Genomic DNA, 27,379 nt, shown 5'->3' on the forward strand with positions numbered 1-27,379 from the left:
GATCTCCAATACTAGCTTGACCCCTGTGGGAGCAAGTGGATGACCTATTCAAGACAGCAGCCAGAACTAACAGAGGCATCTACCATCTGCTCAAAAGTCAGGAGCAGATCAGTAGCTACAGGGTGATGCCAAAAGTTCTCAAGCTCCCAATTTGGGGAGAAAGAAAAAGAGCCTTTGATCAATCACATTTGAGTCAAATCTGCATCCTCAAGACCAATCAGTTTGGGACACAGATTAAGTGTTCAGTAAACATTTGCTAAATACAGAACCTGGCTCTACTCTCTTTGGCCTGTCATCAGGAATCCATCTTTAACTCTTTGTCTTTAGTTAGATCCAACCTCTGGTGATATTGCTACCTCATCTTACAGTCCACAAAGTGCTTCTACAAGAATTATCTTACTTGATTCAATCAGGAACATTGTGAGTTAGGTAGGGTTGGCTTTATAATATCATCTCCAATTTTTAGAAGAGAAAATAGAACCCAAGAGAACTTAATGTGACTTCTTCAAGGTCAGAGAATGAATCCCAGGCTTCATATGTTTACTACACCTTTCTCTAAGCCACCATAAACCAGACACATGAGCAGAGAGGTAACACTAAAAATTGTGAATTATTATGAAACTGTAGTCCTTTATAGAGCAAAAAACAAAATACATTACTCAAAATAGATGTTCTGTAACAAAAGCAATATTGAAAAAGTGGGGAATGCAATTCAGGAAAAAGAAATCAAGATTTTTTTAAAATGTTTTTATATAGAAATATTTTACAAAGATTTTACAACATAGCAAATCATTATGTCATACTGTAGAAAGAAGAAAAAGATTAAACCTCAAGGATAAAGAAAGTGCTCATAGCAACGTATTGCAGTCTCCATGAAAGTGCATGAACGGTTAAGGCAAAGTACCCCGTTGGTACTGGCATGTTGCAAAATGACTTGTAAAACAGTTTTTAAAAATATACAAAGGGTTTTTTCCCACCTCTATTCTTCTCAAAGACATCTGAAAGGGATACATTTATGAACAGTCATGCTCTACAACTAGATCATGTTAAAAATGACTAGTTAAAAATAACTCCTGGCTACAAAACAGTAAAAGTAAAAATGCTCTACTGGAGCATATTAAATCAACTGCTTTATAAAGCAAAACCTTTCCAGGTATGGGCTTACTTGCAACATTTTACTTGCCAGGCTGAAGGCTTACTCCCTCACTATTCTAAGGTAGAACTTATTAAGGATAGCCGTATGGGTTAAATTACAAACTTGCCCTTCCGTGTGGCTTTTAACTTCTGGTTTCTGTGGCCAAACTACTGGCTTGTTTGAAGTCCTCATGCATTTACTGTGTTATAAATCTACTCTATAGCTTTGCTTCTACCTGCAGCTTATGTGACAGCCATTTTATGAAGTGCTTCATATACTTAATACAATATTTTGCCCTATCTGATAATAAAAATATGAAGGTGCTCTCTAAAGTTAAACCACAAACCCTATCAGGGAATTCTAGTTAAGCATTTCGTTTTTCCACATAGAAGTAAATCCCTTAAGCTCAACAGGATCAATAAGAATAATACTGGTTATCAAACTTTAATCTTCACACTTGGAAGAAAATGTGTTTTTATGAGACAACTGAGACAAAGATTTTTAAAAGTGAATTAGCTAGACTTGAACAAGAGGGGGTTTTAGGGAAAACCGATATATCTAATTCTAGTACAGATAATAAATATCTGCCAAAGAATAGCTTAATTCACGTGACTAGCCACCCTTTCACGTAAAGTCTTATACTCGTGAGAAATAAGGAAAAGGCAGTGTTACTATTTTATTCTCCATCTTTAAACTGAGTTTTTCTTTCCCTATTGTTCTCTATCCTTAAATATAACGGAAATTAACCAGCTCATTTCTTCTGGCTTAAGTTTTCCTAAAGAGCTTTTAGCCCTCAGGGTATAGCTGTGATAAAACCAGAGAGAGACACCCAGCCATTTATTGGAATTCTGAAGTTCAAAATAAGCACATGTATACATAATCTAGTAACAGGGATAGCAACAGTTAAACTGTCTTACACAACAGATGTATTAGTTTGATGTTCATCCGTAACTTCTTTGTCATTGGGACCACAGACCAAAAGCCGGGAGCCCAGAGTTTTCTGGGCAAATCGGAAATACATGATGTGACCCATTGCCACAAAGGAGACTGAAATCAATACGAGCAAGCCAAAAGCTTCAGGATTTGGAGCCAAGATGACCATGATGAAATGCAGAAGATCAAGAAGATAGTTCATTGAGTTCTGTACACCATTTATAATGCCCCTTTCAGATTCAATGACATTTTCTTGCAGCAGCTGTGTCACAGTTAAATCAAAGGACCAAAGACCTGTAATAAAAGATATTTTTAGAGACAATTTTAATTTAAAGCCATACAGTGCCGATTTATAGACTAAAAAAACCTGTTGACATGCGCCAAGTACACATTTAGCCCTACTACCTTCAAGTCATCGTATGCACATTTATCATAGCCTTAGAGACTTATTTTTCATCAATAAACCCTAGGTTGTTAGTGGCTTCAAGAAATTATTTTTACAGCCACAAGACAAAAATAAGCCTATCTACAAATTTCTTATTTCTGTTTTTCTGTGATTATTCATACTATGAAATCAAAACTCTGAAATCAGAGACACAATAAATCCTATTACAAGTACTAGTATTTTTAAAGTTTAAAATGAATGGACCTAATATATTGTTATGGTTAAACTGTAAGGAAACTTTAAACCATTAATACATTTACTGCCTGGGTTCTAAATCCCCTACAATAAAGCTGTCTTGCTTAAATATTAATGTCTTTGATAAATTAATGAACTGCTTTATATCACAAGATAAATATGGTTTCATTTCAAGAACGAATTCAGGCAGAGCTAATTCATCAGCACTCTATTAATGATTACTTAAGTGTTGCTTTGTAAGAGGTCTTTACATTGCGTTTTCTTCTAGAGCTATGAAATCCATTTGTTTGGCAAAGTATATAATAAATAAGCATCCACTAGATAAGACTTTTGAAGGATTTTTTTTTCCTAACTACTGTCTTTTTAAAAAATTTAAACCCAAAACACTTTTTTTTAAAACTTGTCCCATTAAATATTCTCTAAATTATAGTACTTTTATAGTATGGTAGAGTTACATCAATATAAAGCCTTTAAATTACTAAAAGTATAATCACTGCTGATAACATCTTTCTTAAAAATTAATTAAATTACATTAAAAGAGTAAGATATCCACTTAGGAAAATTTTTCAAGCTCTAACCATGTTTTAAGAAAGTGCATGTACACACAAACAAATATATTTTTTAAGCTATAAAATAAAAATTTCATAATAAATAACTAGATTATGTATACAGGTAAATAGTGGATTTTTAAATTAACAGTCAGGGACCCATTTATCATTTGAGGGTTGAATTCTCTGAACCCACATTTGCAAAAAGACACTTTGGTTCATTAATATTCAAAAAGAGATTTCTTACCGATTCTAGCAGCAATGACGCCTGCAAACAGCAGACTGACAGAGATTATAGGCACAGGTTTAGGGCTCATCTCAGGGACAATACTAGCAGAATCAGACCCATTTGACATGTACATATCAGTTGTAGAGATGAGTCCAGGTATTTTTGTAGGTGTAATTGAAAGTGGCTCTGTCTGAATGAACCTAGAATGGATATTTTCAAAAGGAGAAACAGACAAGTCCAAGGGGCTTCCAGGCATGAACACGGAGATGACACACAAGATCAAACAGGAAAACTGTGCAAATCCTGAGATCAGACCAGTCCGAACCAGGCCACATTTTCGACGCAGCCACGTAAAAGCCACAGTTCCCATTATTCCAGTTACAGCTGATGCTCCCATCAAAATGCTGAGGATGGACCCGCTCAGCCCCTGAGTGTAGGCGTACCCTGTAGTGATGCAATCAAAGCCAAGGACAGTCATATAGAGGAAAGCAAGACCCATGCCCGCCAGAAACACCGGCTGATTATAATAGGAGACCCATCCATCTCGGAAGGTGCGGAAGGGCTCAGCCATCTGCGAGGCACAGCTGGGCTCTTGCTCATTTTCAAGCTCGTGGATGTCAGGGTCTTTCTCACCCATTAGATGAGTTCCCTCCAAGGGTTTTGGCTCAGTTTCTGTTAATAAAAGACATCATTATTTGAGGGAGGAGACATGGGGAAAAAAAGCCAATTATCTTACTCAGTATTTTTTCTTCTCCCTCTCCCTCCCCCATGGACACACTCTGCTACATGCAATATAATATGCATTTTCTTTTACTCATCTAAGAATTCCATCCAAGGGACAATCTCTAAGTTTTTATGTTAAATAAACAAAATACTATTGATATCTCTCCCCTCTCTAATCCCACCAAAGTAAATAGTAGGAAAACTCATCAGATAAAATGCAATAATTGCCTGGGAAAACACAGAATCTTATTTCCTGGGGCCCTATCAAGATTCCACTTGTTCGGAAGCCCAACTTCTTCTCTTTCTTGAGAAATTCCTACCTTCATGTGCTCACTCCCTTCCACTGTCCTACAAATGGCATGTAACTCCCTTTATAGACCCCTAGGAGTTCTCTTGTTTCCTTTCTCCCACTGTTCTTCCCATTCCTATAGATCAATTTTGCCCAGCCACCCCTCAATTAATTGCCCCTCTGTGTCTCCTACTCACATTAAGGAAAAAGGTCAGGGGTCCCATTCCAACCCCTTGAGATTGAATTCCGAGTTGGTCCTCAAAAGCCTGGGTTTTGACTCACTACCAAGTCAATATATTTAACCTCATACAAGCCTTCAGCGTAACTCAATCTGATATAAATTCAAAATTATTTGGCTCTTAACCAACATTTAAGGTCTGAAAATCAGAATAAAGGGACTGGATATTTTGATGAGTTTACCTTTGTATAAATTCAGCTGTTTCAACTCAGTTTCCTCTACTTTAGGAACAGCTTTCACAGCTAGAGCAGGGGTTTTCTGGTAAACCTTCCAGAGCAGAAAGTATTCCACACACATGGATACCAAATTCCATCCCGAAATGAAACCACAGCCAATGACTGCAGAGCCAAATGTCATAATCTGGCCAACAGCCATAGGGGCCAAGATGTTGGTTAACTGGTCAATCCTTCGTATTGTAGCATTCATATCTACACAGGTAGGTGAAAGAGGCAGATAAATGTGCAATCCTAGCAAAGAGAGACTGCTCACTTACGTAATACAAACTCATAAACCAAGAGTATAGATTTCTACAACGGAAATTCCTAAAAGCACTCTGCAAGCAAACCATTTTGTTAGAAAATCACTTGTCGTTTGGATCAAGTCACATTAATATTGCCTCAAAAATCATTTCCCTTGGGATTATATAAATTAGTCTAATATCAGCTTTTAAAAAAATGAATTCAATAGTAACTCTACATTCTTTATTTCAACAAACATTTATTAAATGCCTATTATGAACTAAGCACCATTCTGGCACTATAACAAAAAATGAAGTCTGTCCTTCCCTGTCTTCATGGAGTTTACATTCCCATGGGAGCCCAAAGATAATAAATCAACAAGCATATAAATACGTAGCAGGTCAGATGTTCATTAAATATTATAGTGAAAAACAAAGCAGAAAAGGGCATAGAGAGTACTCAGAGGAAGGGGGAGACTTCAGTTTCAAATATGGCAAGGGCAAGGAAGAACTTGCTGGAAATAAAGACAGCATCACAGCAAAGACACGAAGCAGTAGGAAGCAAAAGAGCAAGTCAGGTGGATATTAAGGGGCACCACCAAGCAAACAGTCAAACATGTCAAAGGAGAATTCCAGACCAAGTGAAATGCAAAAGTCCTGGGGCAGAGGAACATGCCAAGAGGAACAGCAAGGAGGCAGTAGGGCAGGAGCAGAGAAAGGACGGGAGAGGATAGGAACAGATGAGGTCAGAGAGGGAGGGCAGACTAGCCCAATCATGTAGGGTCTTAGTCTATTACCTGAACTTCAGTTTTTACACTGAATGAATGAGGAGGTCTTTGGAAACTAATGAATAGAGAGGTAGCACCGTGTGGCATCATTTTAAAGGTTCATTTTGGCTGCTGTGATGAGACACCACTGTAGAGTGGGGGGCGGAGGGCACAGACGAGAGCAGAGGCAAGGAGAGAGGTGCAAGATGATGTGGCATAGAGCAGGATAGTAACAACAGAAACAGAGAAAGAGATACCAGATATACTTTAAAGTAGAATCAGGAGGTCTTCTGAACAGATTAGATATGGTATGTGAGAGAGAGGAATTAAAGATGATTCTTTATCCTGAGCAGTTATCGTAAGGACAGAGTTTCCACTTACCGAGAAAGAGAAGCCTTCAGAAGAATCAGGTTTGGGGCAAATGAATAACCATTTGGTTTTAGAGATGCTGATTCTGATAAGCCTACTGACATTTAAGAGGCCCCATCATGCAGATAGTTACACATATAGGTCTGGAGTCTAGGGAAGGAGGTGTCAGATTTGGGGATCATCAGCTGCTTGATTTTTAAAGCAGTGACACTGGCTGAGCTCACCAAGGGAGTGAGTGTAGACTGAGAAGAGACAAGTCTGCTGACTGAGTCCTGGACATGCCAATGTTCAGAGGTCAGGATGATGAGGAGGAACCAGCAAAGGAGGAGGAAAACCAGGAGAAGCCAAGAGAGGACAGTGTTTCAAAGAGGAGAGAGTAACCAACACAATTGCTGCTGATAAGCCAAGAAATTTGAGCAGCTTTAGATGGATCACATAGAAGGTATTGAAGACCTCAAAAAGAGTAATGCTGGTGGAGCAGTAAGGGCAAATGTCTGATTGAAGTTGGTTTAAGTGACTGCTGCTAACTTCAGGGGACACCACTTCTATTATATTTTAAGTGAGTGGCACTCCCTGGATTCATAATGGGGCCGACATTATAAAAAGCAAGGCCCCAACCAAGGAAAGGAATTAGAAAGAGTGAACATTGATATTTTTTGTTAAGTTCTGCTCAGAAAGAGAATAAAGAAATGGCATGGTAGAGGAGTAGAGACAGGGATTTTTAAGAAGAGTAAATTATATATGATATCAAATTATATCATGTTTATATGTTGATGCGAATGTTACAGTAGATGAGAAGGTATGGCATCTAAATCTATGGCACAAGTGGCAGAGCTGTTCTCAGAGAGGAGTGCAAGCAATTCATCAATAGCACAAGAGTGGAGGTCATGTAAATGGCCTCAGGTGGAAGGAGGAAGAGCGATGTGATGGTGGAAGCACTTGGAAGTTCTCTTCTCATTTTTCCATTTTTTCAGTAGAATACAAAGCCAGGTCATCAGGGAAGGTAAGGATGGGAGAGGAGATATTGAATGCATAAAGAGAAAGGAGAAAGTCCAAAATAGTTCTTTAGGAAAGTGGGAGAAGGAAAGCACCAGAGAAGAGTATGATCAGCTGGCAGCATGAAAGGCCCCATATGAATCCAGTGGTTATGAACTTTAAGTGAGAACAGTGAGCAAAGGCATACATTTTTCACCAGCCAAGTTCTACTACGGAGAGGGTCTTATATAAGGAAAGTGACAAAAGGAGAGGCTAAGTGAGCTGAGAGTATATGCTAAGAGGCATCCCAGGGTCAGAACGACTGACCTTGGAATTGAAGCTGGGTAAGGAGGGGACACAAGAGGGGTCATGTGCAGTGAATAGGTAGTAGAGTAATTACTCGTTGGTGCCAACCAGGCTGGAGGAGTGCTGGGGCTGGGGTCCCAGGAGGAGTGAGCTGGAAAGATAGGAGGTCTTGGATGCCAAAGATTGAGATTATGGAAGTGGACTCTGGGAACATATAGCTGAGTCACAGTGGAGAACAGGATGAATGAAGGAGAGGAAGTCAAGAAAATGAACTACTTTCTCATTCTCTATCTCATAGAGCAGAGCAAAGATTACTGAGACAAGTCCTTACAATCATGTGGGGCTCCTTAAGGAAAAAGCAATACGTGACTAATAAGAACATTAACAGAAAATTGCCATTATGCCTTCTCTAGTTCTTCCTGGTGCTCACCAGCCTTCCAATCAGCCCTATGTGTGTATAATGCTTATATGATAACAGGAGAACTTTGACATATTTCACCTTTCACTTAAGAGGTAAAGGCAGTTTCATTGATCGTATGTACACACGACCGTTTTTGCAGAGTTGAAGTCCACCATTCTATCTGCCCCCCAGTAATAAGTTCCTAACAGGGAGGTATAGAATTGACCCAAAGAACTCAATAATTTGAGTCCAAAAATCAAGTACTAGTGAAAATATTCCATCTGCCCCCCAGTAATAAGTTCCTAACAGGGAGGTATAGAATTGACCCAAAGAACTCAGTAATTTGAGTCCAAAAATCAAGTACTAGTGAAAATATACACTTGGATCTGAAACCCTCTGAAAAACAACAAAATTTAGTTAAAATGATTTGTTTCTCATTCATTACCTCTGTTTCAAGTGCTCATAAACTTTCTAATGTCACCAATGTCTTTTATTTAGAATTTAGAAATGTCTAAGGAAGCTAATAAATAATGTTTAGATGTAATATAGTGTCAGAGAATGGCTCTTATTTTTCTAAAGCAGAACAAATTAAATGATAACTTTTCAAAAAGACCTAATCATTTTACTGGTAACCAGCTAGAGAAAAATCAGTCCTCTGAATGTGCAAACCCATTTTTTTTCTGCACATTTATATTTATTCCCATGCAGATACACAAATGTGTGCTCATTTAATTCCAACTGAACTGTTTGCAGCTACAGCTGTGGCACAGAACATGACTTCAATAACTACTTGCTATTTTAAAGGGTATATTACATCTCATAGACTCATAGTAAAGAAAAGATTTGCTGAGCAAATAGCGGCTGGCAGGTTCGTCTACCTCAAATGTGAAATCAATGTTCAGTCAATATAATTCAAACAAGAAATTTATCTGCCATACTTGATGCCAGCAGATGTTTCTTTAGAATGGTGGACGAGAAAAACCTCAGAAGCTATTAATAAAGAGTAATTAACAAAGGAAATGGAGAAGAAAATAAAATAACAGATGGAGTAAAACGTCTGGGAAAGGAAGTGTTTCAAACAGGCTGAGGGTCATGGCTGGAGGGAGTGTTTTAATAAAACAGTAAATCAATTACCTAGACAAATTAGCTAAAAGATTAATTAACAGCATTTTTGTAAGAAAAGAATATCTTTTCTGGAGCTGTCTAAACTAGATGATAACAGCTATATTTTGACCTGATGTTACTGAAATTTTAAAACTTTTCCACCTTCCAGGGAAAATTTCTCTTGTTCTTTACCCTCAGTGGTACTACCTCCCAGTTAAAAAATTACTCTGAAATTAAGAAACACTGGGATGAGGGAATGAGTAGTCAGCATCCAGCTCATAACCTTCCCTCTTTATGGGCTCACGCCTTCTTTCTCTCTCTCTCCAACACACACACACTGCACACAGGTTCAGCTGGCTCTGCCCAGTCTCCTGCTTGGTTTCTTTGCCAGCAACCTCAAAAATCTCAAAATACGGAGTTCCTGTTGTGGCTCAGAGGAAATGAACCCGACTAGTATCCATGAGGATGCTGGTTCAATCCCTAATCTTGCTCAGCAGGTAAAGGATCCAGCATTGGCGTGAGCTCTCGTGTAGGTCACAGATGCAGCTCGGATCTGGCATTGCTGTGGCTGTAGTAATAGGCCAGGAGCTGCAGCTCTGATTTGACCCCTAGTTTGGGAACTTCCATATGCCATGGGTGTGGCCCTAAAAAGACCAAAAAAAAAAAAAAAATCAGCCTGCATAAACATAAATTATTCCTGACTGGAGTAGGTTTCTGTGTACAGAGACCCAAAATCAAAAGGACCCAAGGCGGCAGCTGGAGTCTCCTCCTCAAATGCTTTTCCCCTTTCTCTTCTATTTTTCCTTTACCCTCCTTTTTTTCTGTTCTGTAATTCTGTCTGATAGCAGAAATGGTACCAAAAATCCATGGTTACAGCCTGGTTAACTTTCAAATGGAAGAAGTTTTTGTTTCTTGTTTTGAAGCAAGGTTTGTTTTGAAGCATGGTTTTTAGTTAATTTTTAAACAAAATGTGGAGGTCAAAACCTGAGGAAAAAGTCCATGGAGGGTTTCCTTTGCTGGGCTACTAACCCACACTACTGGCTGGATGGGAAAGAGCCCTGCTTACTAAACTAATTCACAGAGGACAAGAGTTCATTGGGCAGCTTACTTCCTTTCTTAAACTTGAGAAACTCCAGGTCAGAAAGTACACTTGTTAGCCTGGATTCTTCCTCTCAGCAATAATTCCCCACATAAAGAAAGATAGCTGAGAAATGGCCAGCCATATTTTTATTATTTTCCTGGAATATCACTTTGGACTCAGAAAGATTGCCCCAAAGTTACGTGGAATTTTTTTGTTTTTTTGTTATTTATTTATTTTAGATATTTAGCACAAAATGAAATATTCTGAGTAACTTTCTCTCTACTCAGGGCTTTTTTTTTTTTTTCAATTACAGACATATAGACTTCCAAGAGTCAATACGAGTTAAGATATTCAGAGAAGAGAATTATCTTAAATGCCAACTTTTCCCCAAAAATGTATTCCAACAGATACATATGTGATATATTTTCAAAATATACCCTTCTGTATCCTTTGAATTTTAAAACATGGACATGTGGTACATCCTTAAAATACTACACTAAAAAGAGAAAATAAAGAACAGGGAAGAAACACTGGGGGGAAAAAAAAAGGACAAAGCCTTATCTTTTAATTCAATGTGGCTAAAAGAGATATGGAATTATTTCCTATAAGTAAATAATCACAGGAAGAAAAGTTAGTGAGAATCACTGCTTTAGCTCCAAAGAGAAGTCTGCATCACAGACTCACATGTGCTAAATTCATTTCCTCACTCACCAACCTCTAAGATCACTGCTGTATTTCTATCTTGAGCAATATTATTACTGCTACCACAGAGTGATGACTAAAGCAAATTCTTTTTCTTCATTTAGACCTTACATAGATTTTGTTCGCTTTCTCCCAACTTTCTTTTATCTTTTTTAACCACATGTCCAGTCAAACAAAGTTGCTTGCTCACCCCAGTACCTAATCTCTCTTCCATGTCCTGGGATAAGCCAACTGTAGTCATCAGGAATGGTTTTCTTGTCAGTCAGGATGGTTAGGCAATGTGTCTGTGATACCCATTATCTCAATGGCCAGGAGAGTTAATTCAGCTGACCTGATCAGCAGATATGTATACCCCTCCTCCTTTACTCTGTGTAATTTCAATCCAATTTGTGTCTGGGTGCTGTATGGGGCTGGGGGAGGTAGGGAATATTGAGTGAAGTAGGTTATTCACGGCCCAAGTAATATTGATGCAATGGACATGTTGCTTTGTAAGCATTCTTCAGCCTTTATTTGCCCTCTTGTATATATTTCCAATGGACAATAAAGACATAAACTTCCTAAAAAACCTATGTTCTGTCCTCCATTTCTTTAGTATTTGTAAAAGCAATTACATCATGCATAATATAATAACAATTATAATAACAATTATAACTTTAAAGTTGAAGGAATTAACTAGAAGTTATAGACTTAAGTTGTTTCCATTTGGTTTGGATAAAAATAATATCCATAATATGACCAGTTAATACTGGTAATAATTTTTATAGTATGACTGAAAAAAATCCCATGTCAGATTTTCACTGTTCTAAGCATTAATTAAACATTTGGAAACAGTTAACAGAATTTAAAAGAAAGAAAGAAAGAGGTCAAAAGAAATGTTCTTCTAATTTGCCAGGTTTACTTAGAATAAAAGAGAAGGTCACTCTTCTATATATTAGCTTCAGAGCAGTGAGACAAATCTTTGCACTGGTAAGAAAAAGACTATGTTTTCAATTGACTATTCTTTAAAAATACTCAGAAAAAGGCATAAGTGTAATTTATTACCACTGATTTGTAGTGAATCCTAATATAACCCATTTTAGTAGAAAGAGAAAACCAAATTACCTGCTAATTTGCTTCTGTCTTCTCCTGCAACAACAACAATCCAATCCCTTTGGATTGTGATTGTAGTAGCAGTACTGGCCAAATTTGCAATATTTGCAATAGTGATGATCAAGATATAGCAGGAAGTCTAAAGAATTACAGGGAAAAACTGATAAAAGTGTCAGTTTTACCACACTGTACCTATCTCACTATACAATATAATTTAAAATGGTCTTTGATGACATAGAAATAAATTTTTATTTAAATTTCATTTCACAAAATCATAAGAAACCATTTTACTTTGTAGACATGAAACAATAAATACCAGTGGCCATGTTAAAAGGCATATTTTTCTAGTCTATATTATCTGTGGTACACATCATACAAAAATGCTAATGGTCATATGCACATTTATGTGACATAGTTGTCATAAAGTGTTAACATAGGGCTAGTTTTTACTTCCCCCACAAATATGTCCTTTGGAAAAAATATTGAGGGGGTAGTAAGAAAACCTTTATTTAAATCAGAGTCTGACACTTTCCAGTTGATAATGGGCAATCAGCAAAAATCACTTTGTCTTAATTTTTTTCAACAACAAAATGAAGAGGACAGAAGATTTATTGTCCTACCTGGCTTTGAAACTCTACAATATTAGTCAAAAATATGTAATAAGATTCAACAATGACATCAAATCTATTGTTTTCCACTATACCCATCTCTCTCTTCTTTTCCATTAAACTATCATGAAATCATAGTATGAGAAGTTATCGAGTCCATCTCCTCAAACAGAAATACCAATTATTATTGGAGGGACACAATCATGAATTATTAATACACACACACACAGATAACATTTATTATATGGTGTGAACAAATTACAGGTTAGTACTATTAAGCTGAAAACTAGCAACTCTTAGTACTGCCACTAAAACGAATAAAAAAAAAACGAACAAAATTTAAAATCAAATAATACTTAATAAATGCCTATTTTGGGCAAAAAACAAAAATAAAACAAAACCAAAGTGGTAGGGGATATTAAAGCAGACACAGAGATCGAAATTAACAAGTCTTATTTGCAAAAAGACATTCCCTAGCCTCAAAGAGTTTTCGTCTTTTACCACTACCAGGTGTTCAATTTTCTGCTGTCAAGAATCTTGTTGAGAACTTACAAGAACCCATCCATGGTACATGGTCAGAAGCTCATCTTTATGTAGGAAAACCATCATCAGGATGATTCCACACAGGATGACCGAAACATTCTGGATGACCAGTGACGTCTGGGCCACTATATAGTGGGAGAAACAAAGGATTCATACAACAAAGCATTCAGTGGAGCTGCTTTTACCCACACATCACTGTTCTACTATATTAATGCATAGCAAATTACTACAAGCATAAAAAAAATCAATTAAAACTTCTTAAAAGTTACTACAAGAAATAAAAACATTCCTGAAGTAAATCCTGCCTCAACTATTTCCAGTAGGACCCAGCACATCACATCAGATCAGTAAAACTTACAGACAGAATAAAGAAGTATCCCCAATTTTCCCTGTTGGTTGAAACCATTCATAATGACCACATTTTCATTTATCATTTAGTTTATCCTCTTGAAAGTTTACTGTCATAAAAAGAACAATATTGACTACATCAACAAGATCCACATATCGGAGCTTTGTTACTTAGGCAAAAATAAGAACATGAAGGAGGTTATGGAGGAGGTTAAGGAGGAGGTCATGCAATCCATAACCTCCTACGTGGCAGGCTGAAGTTCATAGGATAGTATGGATAAATATGAGAGACATGTAAAAAATTGCCAAGAATAAAGAAGCAGTGTGTTCTTTTTGGAATACTAGTGCCATTTGCATGGCTATGAAATTCTAAACTATATCTTTCCGCATAGTGAATGCCAGCTTTCTGAGAGTGAGGCACACATGTAGATAAAGTGCTGGAATAAGGACAAGTTAGTATACCAGGTAAGGATACTTCCTAGCCTTTCCTCTGCCCCTCTCTAGGAGAGACAACCTAGGTCAGGATAGTTAATTTATCTTATATCTTATGTCTATAAGGTGAGGATATAATACATATCTTCCTTACTTTATGGGGTCATTATGATGCTCAAATAAAATACTTACAAAAGCACTTTGAAAAATACAGACGGTTGTACATGTAAGGTATAATTACATCTCCTGCCTTTAAGGATAGCAAAGCTCATTCTGACTTGGAAGATTATATCAAATCCTCGAGACAAAACAAACTGCTTTCTGAAATTAGTTTGAAATAAATTTCCAACATATAACTCATTCTTTCATTGCATGAGGATTAAATATGAACTGAATGAGGTGCTTAGCTCTCAGAACCCTACAGACCACAGGAAAGAGAGGCATGTGTACAGATAATTATAAGAACATTAGTGTGATGACAGAGGTATAAACAAGGCTTCAGGAGAGTGCAGAAAAAAACATGGTTAACTCAGCCTTAGAGACATCAAAGAAGATTTTAATGGAGGCTGACACGAGTCAATTACATGGGACAAGGGCCAGGTTGCTATTCCACCACACTCTTCTTCATCCAACTCACCATTCTTTCCTAACCTACAGTTTCAGTGTTCAACAATCATAAGGCTAAAGGTCTCTATGTATAACATTCCCATGTTCCTGTGTATAATAGCGTTAATAACTAAGACTTTTTTTTCCTAGGATACAAAACTTTTATCTATATGTGTTTTGGTATGTAAATTCTCAAACAATAGAAAAATGTCCATCTTGGCCATTCTACTAATAGCATCGAGTCCTAGAATTTGATAATCCAGTTATTCTCTCTCCAGGGGTAGTCATCCTGCACTGAAAGAAATGGCTACCTCAGTCTTTCCCCAATGTCTAAGATAGACATGGCCAGGTCTTAGCATTACAACTGAGCGACTAAGGAAACTTCTGTCCTCCTAAATTTTTATCCAAATTGCCCTTATATTCTGTAATTTTTTTTTTTTTTTTTGGCTGCACTCATGGCCTGTGGAAGTTCCTGGGCCAGGGATCGAACCCATTACCACAGTTGTAGCCAGAGCCACAGCAGTGACAATGCCAGATTCTTAACCCGCTGAGCCATAAGGGAACTCTGCCTTATATTCTGAATAATTGAACTGTTCATTCACTTCCTCTCTTTTCTATATAATACTTAATGATTTCAGTATTAATGCTCTAGAATAAGTGCCAATATATTATCATTTCTTTTTCCCTCAAATATTTATAATTCAGCTGTGATTCAGAAACAGATTTTTTTTCTTGATTCCATAGTTTTCAGTTCCCCGATACATCCATTTATATGAAACACAGACACCCAGTGGACAGATGTTCAAGCTGTCCCAGGAACATCTTATTAAATGGACTCCAGGGCAAGTCATGGTTAAAAAGGATGCCAGAGTTAAGCAAACTTTTAATGTTTAACATGGTTCCCAGAAAAGTGCTATGGTGTTAATCATTAACATTTGAAATTTAAAAATAGCCAAAGATACCAAAAAAAAAAAAATCTAAAAACTCAATGTCCTGGCATCCCAACTTTGTGCAGGAGCCCCAGACCCTCCATGCAGAGGTGCTACCCATGAGCACTCATCACTCAGGGGCTGTGTGCAGATGCCCAGTGGGTTTGTCACAGTGGTTCTCTCTAGCTCAGGTACTGGCCCCACAAACACACCACTCACCTTTAAGTCTGGCATTCTTATCCACCCAATCACCAATGATAGCTCCTAGGACCAGAACAGACCCTGCCACCACCAGCCCATAGACTGCAGTCAGGAGAAGGCTGTTTCCATAGAGCTCCACCAGAAACACAGACACTGCAAAGTGCCACATCCGATCCCCCTTGAATAAGCAGAGAAGAGAAAAAATTCTGATGAAGCATTTTCAGTTTCTAGTCAATTATACTCAAGAAATTGCTTCCCTATCAAAACGGTACTTTCCACCTAGACCATAAGATTGTCAAAGTCAACAATTCCTCTATGGATTGAATGTGGTCAGCTATTAAAACTGTTTGTCCAGGCACAATGGAAAATATTCTTGCCCAATTACTAAGTAAACTCCCCCATTAAGCATGATATTGATGAAACAAACATACTCCTTATCATTCTAGAAAAAAATACAGTTTCCAAGTCCAAGAAGTTTGTTTTGTTTGGGTTTTTTTTTTTTTTTGAGATAAAACTTTTCCTATTTTGCATCAGATTTTTATCTGGAATTTACCTATCCTGATTTGAGAGGCATAAAGGAGCTTGCTACTGAACCAGAATGAAACTACAGTATAGTTTACAAACATTAGTGTGCCTTGAACATCAAGAAAAATTCAGTTTTCCAATCTGTAAAATGCAAGAATGGACTATATGACCTCTAAAGTTTCTTTTACCTCTAACATTCTAAAATCTATGTTCCATTTTACAAATAAACTTCAAAGTCATAAAACAGCAGGACAATCAGAAAGATGAAGTTGATATGGGCAAATGCAGGTACCATACATATGAATGAAGATGAAAGAAATAAATATATAAGCAAGTAGTTATTTTAACATTTTAACACAGATGAATTTTGAAAGGGGGAAAAAACCATTTCTTCACTCTAGAGTATATAAGGAAATTTTGGAATTCATTACTGCAAAAGGTAGAATAACATAACATTTAAGTTGTCAGGTAAATTAATGTGTAAGAAATCTATAACGAGCCTTACAATTAGATTTTAGACTCCATCCCTGACTCCTGAGGTTAATCTAAAATAGGACAACTATATTCTATCATAACCCATCCCTATAAGAAATCACTACAGGAAACCGAGTTCCTAGGCCCCCTATGGATTAGAAGTATCACTACACTTTGAGTTCTTTCCAAAGTCACTTGACATCCCCCTAACAAGCTTAATGTTTAAGGAGCAAAGTATTATTCTGGCAGTTCAAATGATTTTAAAAATTTAATAAAGCCAAGACAACAATCTCATGCATTCAAAGCTAAACTGATGTACACATGCCATAACCATCATTTACGATCTGACCAGCATCCATGAGGATGCAGGTTCAATCCCTGGCCTCACTCAGTGGGTTAAAGGATCCAGCATTGCCGTGAGCTGTGGTGTAGGTCACAGACATGGCTTGGATCAGGTGTTGCTGTGGCTGTGGCATAGGCCAGTGGCTACAGTTCTGATTAGACCCCTAACCTGGGAAAATGTTAATGTTTAAAAGACCAAAATAATAATAATAATAATAATAATAATAATTTCTGAGACAGCTTTTTAAGGTTTGCTTTGACAATTGAAATTTTTCCACCTAGGTAGGAATTACATTTCAAATACCAGTGTACTAAATGATTAAAAATATGTGAGACACATAAAATTGTTTGAAACCAATAAAAAGATAAGTTTATAAATTAAGATAAAAATGTCAGTAAGAAGGACAAATTAGGCTATTTTTCTTAATCTTCATGAGAAGCAAATTTGAATTTGATTAGCATAATATAGGATGAGAAGAGGGATACTTTATCTAAATCTCCAAACTTCTGAGAAGACAAAAAACATATAAATGCCTCAAAGGACAGGTTGCCTCCATAAGTGATTTTCTTCTTTTTTTTCTTTTTGTCTTTTTAGGGCTGCACCCGCAGCATATGGAAGTTCCCAGGCTATGGGTTCAATCAGAGCTGCAGCTGCCAACCTACGCCACAGCCACAGCAATGCCAGATCCAAGCTACATCTGCCAGTTTGCAACCTACACCATAGCTCAGGGCAATGCCAGATCCTGAACCCACTGAGAGAGGTCAGGGATCGAACTCTCATCCTCATGGATACTAGCTGGGTTCATTACTGCTGAGCTACAACAGGAACTCCGAGATTTTCCTCTTTCTTAACATAAAGAATAAACAATATTATTCTACTACTAGTGCTTCTTTCTTTGTTGTCTTACTCCTATATTTTTTACAAAAGAATTTGTTTTAGATTTTTCTAAAGCAGGCCACTGAAACAAGTGCTATGAAATGAAAGTGTTCTCTCTGGCTTCTCTCTGTATGGCATGCCACCTCCCTGATGGAGAGAAATAAAACTGCTCCACTTACTCCAATTTCCAACAGGTTTAGGCTTTAGGAAGTAGCAGATTCTATACTCACAAAGCCCAAGAACTAAGTAAAGTCTCAGTAAATGCTGATAGAGTGCAACTCAAACCTACCCATCCTTACATCCATCTCCTGCCCTCCCACAGGTTGTCATCACACTTTGAGGATCGGTTTCCATATTAATGAGTGACTGAGAGCCCAAGGCCAAATGAATGTCAGTGAATGAATGATCACAGTCATTAATGCACTGGATACTTTTTGAGAGGCTACTAAGTACCCAATGCTACAGCAGGCACAGGAAATTCAGCAGTGGGCAAAAATTAAGATTCATGCTTTCATGTAGCTTGCATCCCAATGAGCAGAGACCAAAACCAAATCTAGAATAGGTCAGGTGGTATAAATGCTATGAGGAAAAATAAAGTAGGGTGGGGCAGGAAGGTGGCATTCTGCATGAAGTAGAGACCTCTACTAAGTAAGTAAGGGCTGGCGCCATGAAGACATCTGGCATATAATTGGAGACAGTCCATAGCATAATGACATTAAGATATAAGCCCTGGCCACCCCTTTCACGGCCTTACACTGCTTATCTTTTTATAATTAGCAATACCTTTTAAAGGCCACACTAAATTATATAAGCTCTTTGATGACATGATCCACTTCTTACCATACTTTGTATTCCAACAGCATAGAGTAAAATACATTGATCCACTGGTAGACAGAAATGAAGGCAGATATTAAAAAGCATTCAACTTCACACAAAACTAATCTGATATAACTCTAACAGCTCTAAACTATAGTCAGCATTTAGGAAACCATGACTTGACAGAATTGGCAGGGAAATGGATATATACATATACATATGTTTACATATATATAAATAAGTACACATATTTTGTCCTAATAAAATCTGGCAAAGTGTCAAACAGGAGACAAAACTCCAAAGGCAGAATTACCAAGAGTTAGACAGCACTCTTCTTTTACACTCCTCTCCAGTAAGTGAAAACCCACTGAACCTTTTATGGTTGTAACTGCTCTGTTTTTTTTAATCCAAGTTTCCCACAAGAACTCCTTTTGCTCAATTTACTGTAAGATTGGAGTAACCAGCTGTCACTTTTCTGATGTTTTTCACAATAAAAAATCCTCCTGGAACAATCACAGTTCCACCCTTTTTGGCAAATCTGACCTGCCAACCTAATAACAAAAGGTCACATAAACCTTAAACTTAATCAGTATTTGGAAGTTAGGCACCTTCTTCCCCTAGGAGATAGGTCCAGACCACAAGGTGAGAATTTCAGATACTATCTCCACCACTTATCTGTTTTATAAATACTTAATACTTACTGAATTAAACTGGAAGAACTATTGATTTAGATTAATTAAGGGTAGTTTCACTAGATTTCTACTAGCATCATCAGCTATAGGAAATGAACTGCCAGTTCCACTTTGTTTACATGCATTTGCAGAGTCATCCTTGTCTAAGCCTCTGGGGAGATAGAAACTGGCCTTCTAAAAAGCCATCTTTGAAGTATTTCTTAAAGAGCTGATAACCTAGTTTAATAATTTCCCAAGGGCATCGGTACAGATTTCCTCATACAATAGTTTGCATTTATGCCTTAAGGATGATCTAATAGAAGTTTTCAATTTAAAAAGAAAATAACATTCACAAACTTTACTCTCAAAAGTCTTTCTCTTTACTATGGTTCCTTTAAATGTCATATATGAGGCATGAATAGAGTATACTCAGATTTGTTGCTTGTAAACAATTAGACTGGTTATTTAATTGAAAAATATTCTAATCAGCATTAATTAAATATAAATCCAGCATCCTCTGGGATTATTCTTTTGGATTGGTAGGTGTTGCTGAAGGTTCACAGGAACCCTGGGACTCTTCCAAGACCACATAAGAAGTCAGAGGGATAATTATGAATTAGTTGCTGATTTTCTTGGATAATGGCTTTTACGATAGGCTGAGATGCCCCGCACTTATCTACCTGAAGATAACATTTTTAAAGACCAGAATTTTCATCACTCAGATATTTGCTCTTGGGGTGAATCATATTTAAATTACTCTTAGAATGCTATTCTTAGCCTAAGCCAATCACTGCACTATTATACTGTATTTTCATAGTGCAGTATGCTGGAACTCATAGGGTTTGTTTGTTTGTTTGCTTTGCTTTTTATGGCCACTCCTGTGGCATATGGAAGTTCCCAGACTAGGGGTAGAATCAGAGCTGCAGCTGTCCACCTACACCACAGCCACAGCAAAGCAGGATCTGAGCTGCACCTGCGACCTACACTACAGCTCAGGGCAACGCCAGATCTTTAACCCACTGAGCAAGGCCAGGGGTTGGGTTTGTTACCAGCTGAGCCACAGTGGGAATTCCTGGAACTTATAGTTTTAACGAAAGAAGAAAATAGAGAAATATCTTCAAATGTGAAAAAACTGAAGGTCCATGACATATCCCTTCATTCTCAGTGGCAGATATTACCATTTATTAAGCCTTTTATAATGCAAAATACATTTTAACAAACAATACCATTAATGCTGCCCTTGTTAATCGTGTCTTTGGATAGTTGTCAATCTACACAAAGTGTGACAATTCAATAATTAAATAGCATTTGCTAACACCTTTGGGAAAACATCTTTGGTGAAAATAACTTTTTCGTGAAAGCATGTGTGTTGGTTGATTTGTTTCTTTAGCTGCATGACAAAACTGGAGGATGGCTTAATACAATTGGACCAAATGAAAGGAAATAAGAAATTGTGCAAGTATGTTGGAAGAACTACTGCAGATTTTCACTTACCCAAGTAGATAGAGAATGACCAAGGTAGAGAAGGAATTTTGCAGAGGTCAGGTAGTTTGCTAAGGATCCTGCAAAGACACACAAGGGGTGAGATAAAAAGCATAGTTAGTCACTTGAGTGAGCTGAGGTTGGAATGCTTATTCATTTGCTCTTATTAAACATAATTATTAAAATCCACTTTGTGCAGTAAATCACGAATATTTTATTAAGTCACCTAGACACTGATGGGTTGATTAAAAATGCAGCATGACTTGTTGATCAATAAATAACTGCATAACTTCACATACAATAAAACAACCTCTTGTTTTCAACATTTTTAAACTCCATTTCATTTTTAATAAGGCAATCCAAATTGCCCAGTCTACTCCATCCTTGCCTGTGTACAAGCCCCTTTCCCCATACCTTGAAATTCCTTTCTTCCTCAACCTCCACCAAAACAAGAGTCAAAGGAGCTACAAAGCACTCCGGTTAACAGCTGAGCCACATTCCTCCAACACCTGCTTGGAGCTGCGGGTCTCCACTGCATTGGTTCAACTCACCACAGCATCCTCCCTGGCGGTTTTGCTCTCTTGCCCTGGTCATGACACAAGGCGACCCCCACTCGTTCTTTTGCTGCTACCGCTGCCGCTGTTGCTCTTGCGGAGATGCTTGTTAGCAGGAATGCAAGGAACTGAAGAGAGCACCTCTGAAAACACAACAGCTTTGTGCAAAAAGACCGAGACAACTGTAGCAAAAACAAAAAAAGGAAAACGGCCCCGGGGTCTTCTTTAGGTCTTCTTTCCAAACTTAGCTAACACTGTAGCTGAAGTTGGAAAGGCAAAGCCTTATGGAGGCGGGTGGGAGGCTCAACAGGCGTCCGAACCGCGTCGGGTGCCCTGTGCCGCCGCCGCTGCCGCCGCCGCCGCGGGCCCGGCCCAAGCCCAGCACTTATACGGGGCCGGGGCGGGGCTCCCGCCGCCACCGCCTCTTGGGCCGCCCCCTCCCTTTCAGAGCCACCCGGGCGTCCCCGCGGCGCGAGGCCCGGGGCCAAGCCGCCTTCCACGCCCTTCTCGGGAGTCGCCGCCAGTCCGCGGCGCTAGCATTCGACTGGCTGCAAACAAGCTGCGGGCCTGCTGCGACCTTCCCCGGGTTCGCTCCACTCGCCGGGTTTTCCTTCCTCCGGGAGGCCGCGAGAGGGGCTGAGGGAGGCCAGGCGACCGGGAAGGGCAGGACCGGGAGCCTGGCGGGCGGGGAGATGCATGCCCCAAGCCCGGGTAGGGGCTGCGGGGCTGCGCTTCGCACAGGCTGCCTGGCCGACTCGGGAAGAGGGCGGCCGCCAAAGGTGGTCGTGCAAAACTCCAGGCCCGGCTTGGGGGGGGGGGACATCTTTTTTTTTTTTTTTAAACGAAAATCACTTTTAATATAAGTAGCTAAATAAACATAGTCCATGTCACAGAGGCCGCTTTCCTGGCCTTCCCATTCCGGCCCGCCTGCGGAATGTCTTCTTCCCAGGACTGCGTAGCGGGGCTTCCCTCAAAGAACCAGAATTAAGGGCCAGGAAGGGGCGCAAAGATCAGGGTCCAGACCTCTTCAGAGGAGAAAATGGAACCCTATAAGGGTTAAATCCCGCAGTGACTTAGGAACCCAGCCACCAGCCTAGAACTCGGGTCTCTGAATCCTTCCTGGAGATACAACCAGGAGGAAACGGCGCAAGCATCTCCTTCACCATCCTTCCTTCTCCCTCAGCTCCCTCTGGCCCCCGCCCGCACCTGCGCGTCGCTTCCTTCCCCACCTCTCCTCCAAATGGCCTAGAAACTGGCAGGCAGTTACTAGGAATACCGGTTATCCCAGTTGTATCCCAGTCCCGATACATCCATTCGGTGTCCTGGAAGTTCAGGTGAAGGACGCTAAAGAATACCAGACTTGAACCTTTACTGACTTTTCCATCCCCACCCCTACCTCCTCTATGCGAAAGCCCCCGTAGCTCGTTTAGCCCCCCCGGTTACCTTACCCTTCTCAATCTCACCGAAGCTCCGGGACTGGATCCTACACATTGAAACTCCAACTAGATTCCACACCCTAAACACAGGCCCGACGGTCACCTAGTAATGAAGGGAGACACACGTGAATATATGCCCTGTATCTAGACTCTCGATCAGGAGCCCCAGAGGTCGACGGGCGGGGTGCAGCTGGATTCGGTTGGGATGTGGTCTGGAGGTCAGAGATAGAGGATTTACACTTTAGCTACTGCTGTTAACTTTTATCCTTCTCAAGCCCTCTTTTTTCCTTTCTTTCACATTTTCACGTCCTTTCTCTTCAGTCCTAGAGAGGTTGTGGTCTGTCCTCTAAAATTAGAGAATAGGGTCGTGTGTCCACAAGTCCTTGAGACGTAAACCAAGGCACCCTCATATGAGGCACCTACAGAAGGAGGGAACTGGCAAATTAATCCCCTCCACATTATGGTATCTCTTAACTGGAGATGAATTTTGTTGATATGTCCTCAAGCAAGGCGCAAAAGATAATGATACTTTGCACATTTGCACAGTGGCTTTCAGCCACGAGGACTTCCGAAGGCTTTATATTGATTTTTTACTTGCCATAAGGGGAGTGTTGTTCTGTCCTCAGCCTCCAGGTGGCTTAAAGGGAGATTCAGTTGATTAAAAAAAAAATACTTCCAGTTGACACGGGCTGATAAATGCCAGTAAATCATGTATACCTCAAAATGTGAATTGGAGACTAATTCCAATTGTCATCAGGGAGTCCGATGAAGCCAAAACTGAGAGAATGGGGTGGGGTGGGGTGGCAAAAAGGACAGGTGGGAGCCTGCTGTTAGGCATGTGAAAAAGAAAATTTGGAAAGAAAATAAGCAAGATCCAAATCACTAAAACCAGCAAGGTGTCAAGATATGTTAGTTGGGGGCTTACAAAATGGAAAGGAATTGAAAAAGGATAATGGAATAAAAAATAAAAATACGAACAAAATGCAAAATGACAGTAATCTCCTGACCCTGACATTCTAGATTACAAAGCACTGCTTAAATCACAAGACCCAACTGGCTATTCCTCCTCCTGAGGACTTACTTGACTGGCTGAAAATTAAGATTTCTTTCAAAAGTCATATGTATTTTTTCCAGAACTCAGACAACACAACTTTCCTGTCAATACAATCATATCTAAAGAAGCCATGCAAGTTTTAAATCAGTTTACAAAAAAATAGATGCCTTGAAAACCATTTTCTAGTTCATTCTCAAAGGTAAGTTAAATAGGTTACTTAACTTTTAAAAAAATCCAGCCAGAATAAAATGTATCTTTTAATTTAAAACTGATTAGTATTTATTGTTGCAAAATAAAAGAGATTTTATTATTTTATTTTTTAAGTTGCTTTTTCACTTACCCATCAGGCATCCTAAGTTTCCTCTTGTGTATCTGATGTGCTCACCAGGACAAATAAATGCAGAATAAACAATGGTCACCACTACACTGCTCTAAAGAAAAGTAATAGGGTTATTATCAGCTATCACAGGAAGAACCCAGATCCAGGACAGAACTTCTGCCGAGTGTGAAAATTTTTAGCCTAAAGTAGGAGCAATAAAGCCACATTGCCCTTCAAAAGCTTTTCTCAATGCTGCAGGCATATCTTAAACAGTGTTTTACGTTTCTCCAAGGGGATTGGACCCTTGAGAAATTTACGTTTAGTCACGTCAGTTATGGACAACTAAATAAAAAAAATAAGTATCCTTCCACGTTTCCAATTTGTTTGAATATTTCGTTTAGATTTGACCTTACAAAGTTTCTCATAAATGCTGACCTCTCATTTCTCCTCTCTCTCTCTCTCTCTCTCTCTCTCTCACACACACACACACACACACACACACTCAGTAGGTTACAGCTTTGAGTTGTAAAATTCACTGTTCTTAGAAAGCATCCAAGTGTTTGTCAGATCTGGGAACTGGGGCAGGGGAGAATGGGTAATGACATCTTAATGGGTATGGGGTTTCCTTTTGGGGTGATGAAAATGTTGAGCTAGACGTGGTGATGGTTGTACAACATTGTGCATGTACTGAAAGTTACTGAAATATATACTTTAAAATGGTTTAAAATGGTGAATTTTATGTTATGGCAAGTTCACCTCAATTTAAAAATAAATAAATAGGGGTTCCCGTTGTGGCTCAACAGAAACGAATCTGACTAGCATCCACGAGGATGCAGGTTCAATCCCTGGCCTCGCTCAGTGGGTTAAGGATCCAGCCTTGCTGTGAGCCGTGGTGTAAGTTACAGACAAGGCTTGGATCTGGTGTTGCTGTGGCTGTGGTGTAGGCCAGCAGCTACAGCTCCGATTGGATCCCTATCCTGAGAATCTCCATATGCCATAGATGTGGCCCTAAAAAGCAAAATTAAATTAAATTAAATAAATAAATATATCCCTACTTGGAAAGTTTGCCATTTTTTCAGCAATAGTTCATTGGCCAAATGTGGCATAGGCAATCTTAAAATGAAAGAGAATTTGGAAAGATGAAAAGGACTATCTTGTCCATCACACTCAATGGAAACTAAAACAAAACAAAACAAAACCCATGGAGCATCTCCATGTACAACCCAGAAAATACATACAAATTTCATTTCATAAATGTTTCAGTCTCTCAACTTTTGCCATAGGCAGTTTCTTTTGCTGCCTAATCTATCTCTCCTGTTACAATGTGAAACCTACTGTTTTGTATGCTGTCTTAGAAACAGAAAACACTTAGCCTCACCACAATATTCCCTTGCTTAGCCTTGCCTTCCTCAGGCGAAATAAACAGGGATGGGTTTCTCCAGAGTTCAGTCATTTTAATTGATCTCCTTGGTACCCTTTTCAATTGCATCATTTGCTTGCAAGCCCCTCATAGAAGAAAGCATGGAGGACCTCATTCCTCTGAGCAAAGAGCTCCTGTGTCATATACTCTCAGACCCTCAGTCTATCTCAGACACTCACCACTGTGTCCCTGTTTCTAAGCAGCCCCCTGAAGTTGATTCCCACTAAGTTAGCCATAGACTTATGCATGAAGTTTGCAATCTGGTCTCTCAGCAAAAATTTCAGAGTTCCTGAACGTTCCTTTGAAACACAGTCCACATATCCAGTACTTGTAAGAGTCCCTGTTTTCCAGTTCCCTCCCCACCCCAATCTCTTTCTGATGTAATCACTGTGCTTGCACTCCTACTTTGTCTGTTTTTTATTTCAGTAAATACTACTTTCATACTGTTTATTTGTTCCTTAGGAGTCTTATAAAATGCCCAATTATAATAACACATCAATTATGAGTGCAGCATAGTAAAAGATAATAGTGTCCCACAGCCATAAAATTCTGATTAATGATATCCCTCACCTTGGGTGCTTGAATTTATGCTCACACAAATCCTGTAATAAGGAAGACCCTAATATGATAAAGAAGACTCTTAACCATGTGCCCTGGACACAGCCCTCCTTTCTGATGCAATTAGAAAATATTGACTAGAGTGATTATTTCAACATTTAAGGACAGTTAAAAGTATAAGAAGAAGATCTTCCCAAGGATGTCTGCCAGAAATGTTATCTGCACTTGAGCCACATATATAACAAAAGGCATCATATGCATAGAGTACCAGAAGCACTTAACAGATATCATCTTGTCTCATCTTCACAACACCCCTATGAAGTAATATTATTATTATCCCCATTATACACATAAAGAAACTGAGACTCAGAGAGGTTAAATAACTCACCCTAGGTCACTCAATCAGAGAGAGGAAGAGCTAGGATTCAAGCCTAGACTTGTCTGATTGCAAAGCCCTTGCTCTTACTGCTTTGTTATTCTGCCTGTCACCACCTAATAAGCTTGGGACAACACAGGTGATGCCAAGAAGCATAAGTAGGGATCTTTCTTCCTGTTGGCTCTTAGAGATGATGGGGACTCTGACCCCAGTAGGGACTTAAAACAAAGCGTTGATGGTGGAGGCCAATGTAAAACTGGCGGAAGGGTGAACTGGGGGTAATACCATCCCTTTGATGGAGGTGGAAACCACCTAATACCAAGAGCTGCTAGAGAACTTTGCATGGTGCCCAATGCCCAAGTCCAGCTGATAGGACAGCTCCCCTTTCAGAGCATTATGTGTGATAGGATGGAAAAAATAACAAATAGGTTGGTGAGAAGCTCAGGTTTATGCTCTTTGATATGAAAAAGGAACAGTAGATCAAAATAAAATATTTGGGGGTTTTCTGTTTTTATTTTTTAGACTGCTTACTGCTGAATTTTATAATCAGTATGAAAAGTTGGAGCATTACAGAAATGTTTGTTATCTCAGAAATAATCTAAAAGAATTTTTTGACACTGCAAAAGGAAATAAGAGCATAACCAGTATAGATTTTACATGTTTAAGGAAGTTTTATTTAAGCTACTTAGCAACATACAGAATTAGTATTGGGTATAGGAGATTGGGATTTCTTTATAGTGGCAGAAGAAATGCATTTTTTTAAAAATTTTTTCCCATGACTTTATTCCCTTGAAAAAAACAATCATTTTCTTTTAATGTTTGT

At 38.9% G+C, this 27,379-nt stretch overlaps 1 protein-coding gene across 6 annotated transcripts; it reads right to left on the minus strand.

The window, feature by feature from the left end:
* Positions 1-610: 610 nt before the first annotated feature.
* Positions 611-22,911, minus strand: SLC40A1 (solute carrier family 40 member 1). Of its 6 annotated transcripts, none has more exons than XM_084999195.1 (9): positions 22,857-22,911; positions 21,391-21,575; positions 20,852-20,919; positions 15,671-15,830; positions 13,146-13,261; positions 11,998-12,124; positions 4,918-5,163; positions 3,504-4,157; positions 611-2,362 (listed from the first exon to the last, which is right to left on the minus strand). In XM_084999195.1, exons 2-9 carry the CDS (start codon positions 21,431-21,433, stop codon positions 2,049-2,051), a joined length of 1,728 nt encoding a protein of 575 aa, XP_084855321.1. In that variant the 5' UTR covers positions 21,434-21,575; positions 22,857-22,911; the 3' UTR covers positions 611-2,048. The 6 variants fall into 6 exon arrangements, with proteins under 6 accessions (XP_084855321.1, XP_084855320.1, XP_003483749.1 ...); XM_084999194.1 differs by having other exon boundaries at positions 22,842-22,911; XM_003483701.5 differs by lacking the exon at positions 22,857-22,911 and having other exon boundaries at positions 21,391-21,754.
* Positions 22,912-27,379: the final 4,468 nt, after the last annotated feature.

The sequence above is a fragment of the Sus scrofa genome, chromosome 15 (genome assembly GCF_054392235.1).
Source record: "Sus scrofa isolate SSC_HxYL_T2T_F1_AM1 chromosome 15, Sscrofa_HxYL_maternal_Yorkshire_Landrace_v2.0, whole genome shotgun sequence".
Classification (NCBI taxonomy): Eukaryota; Metazoa; Chordata; class Mammalia; order Artiodactyla; family Suidae; genus Sus; species Sus scrofa.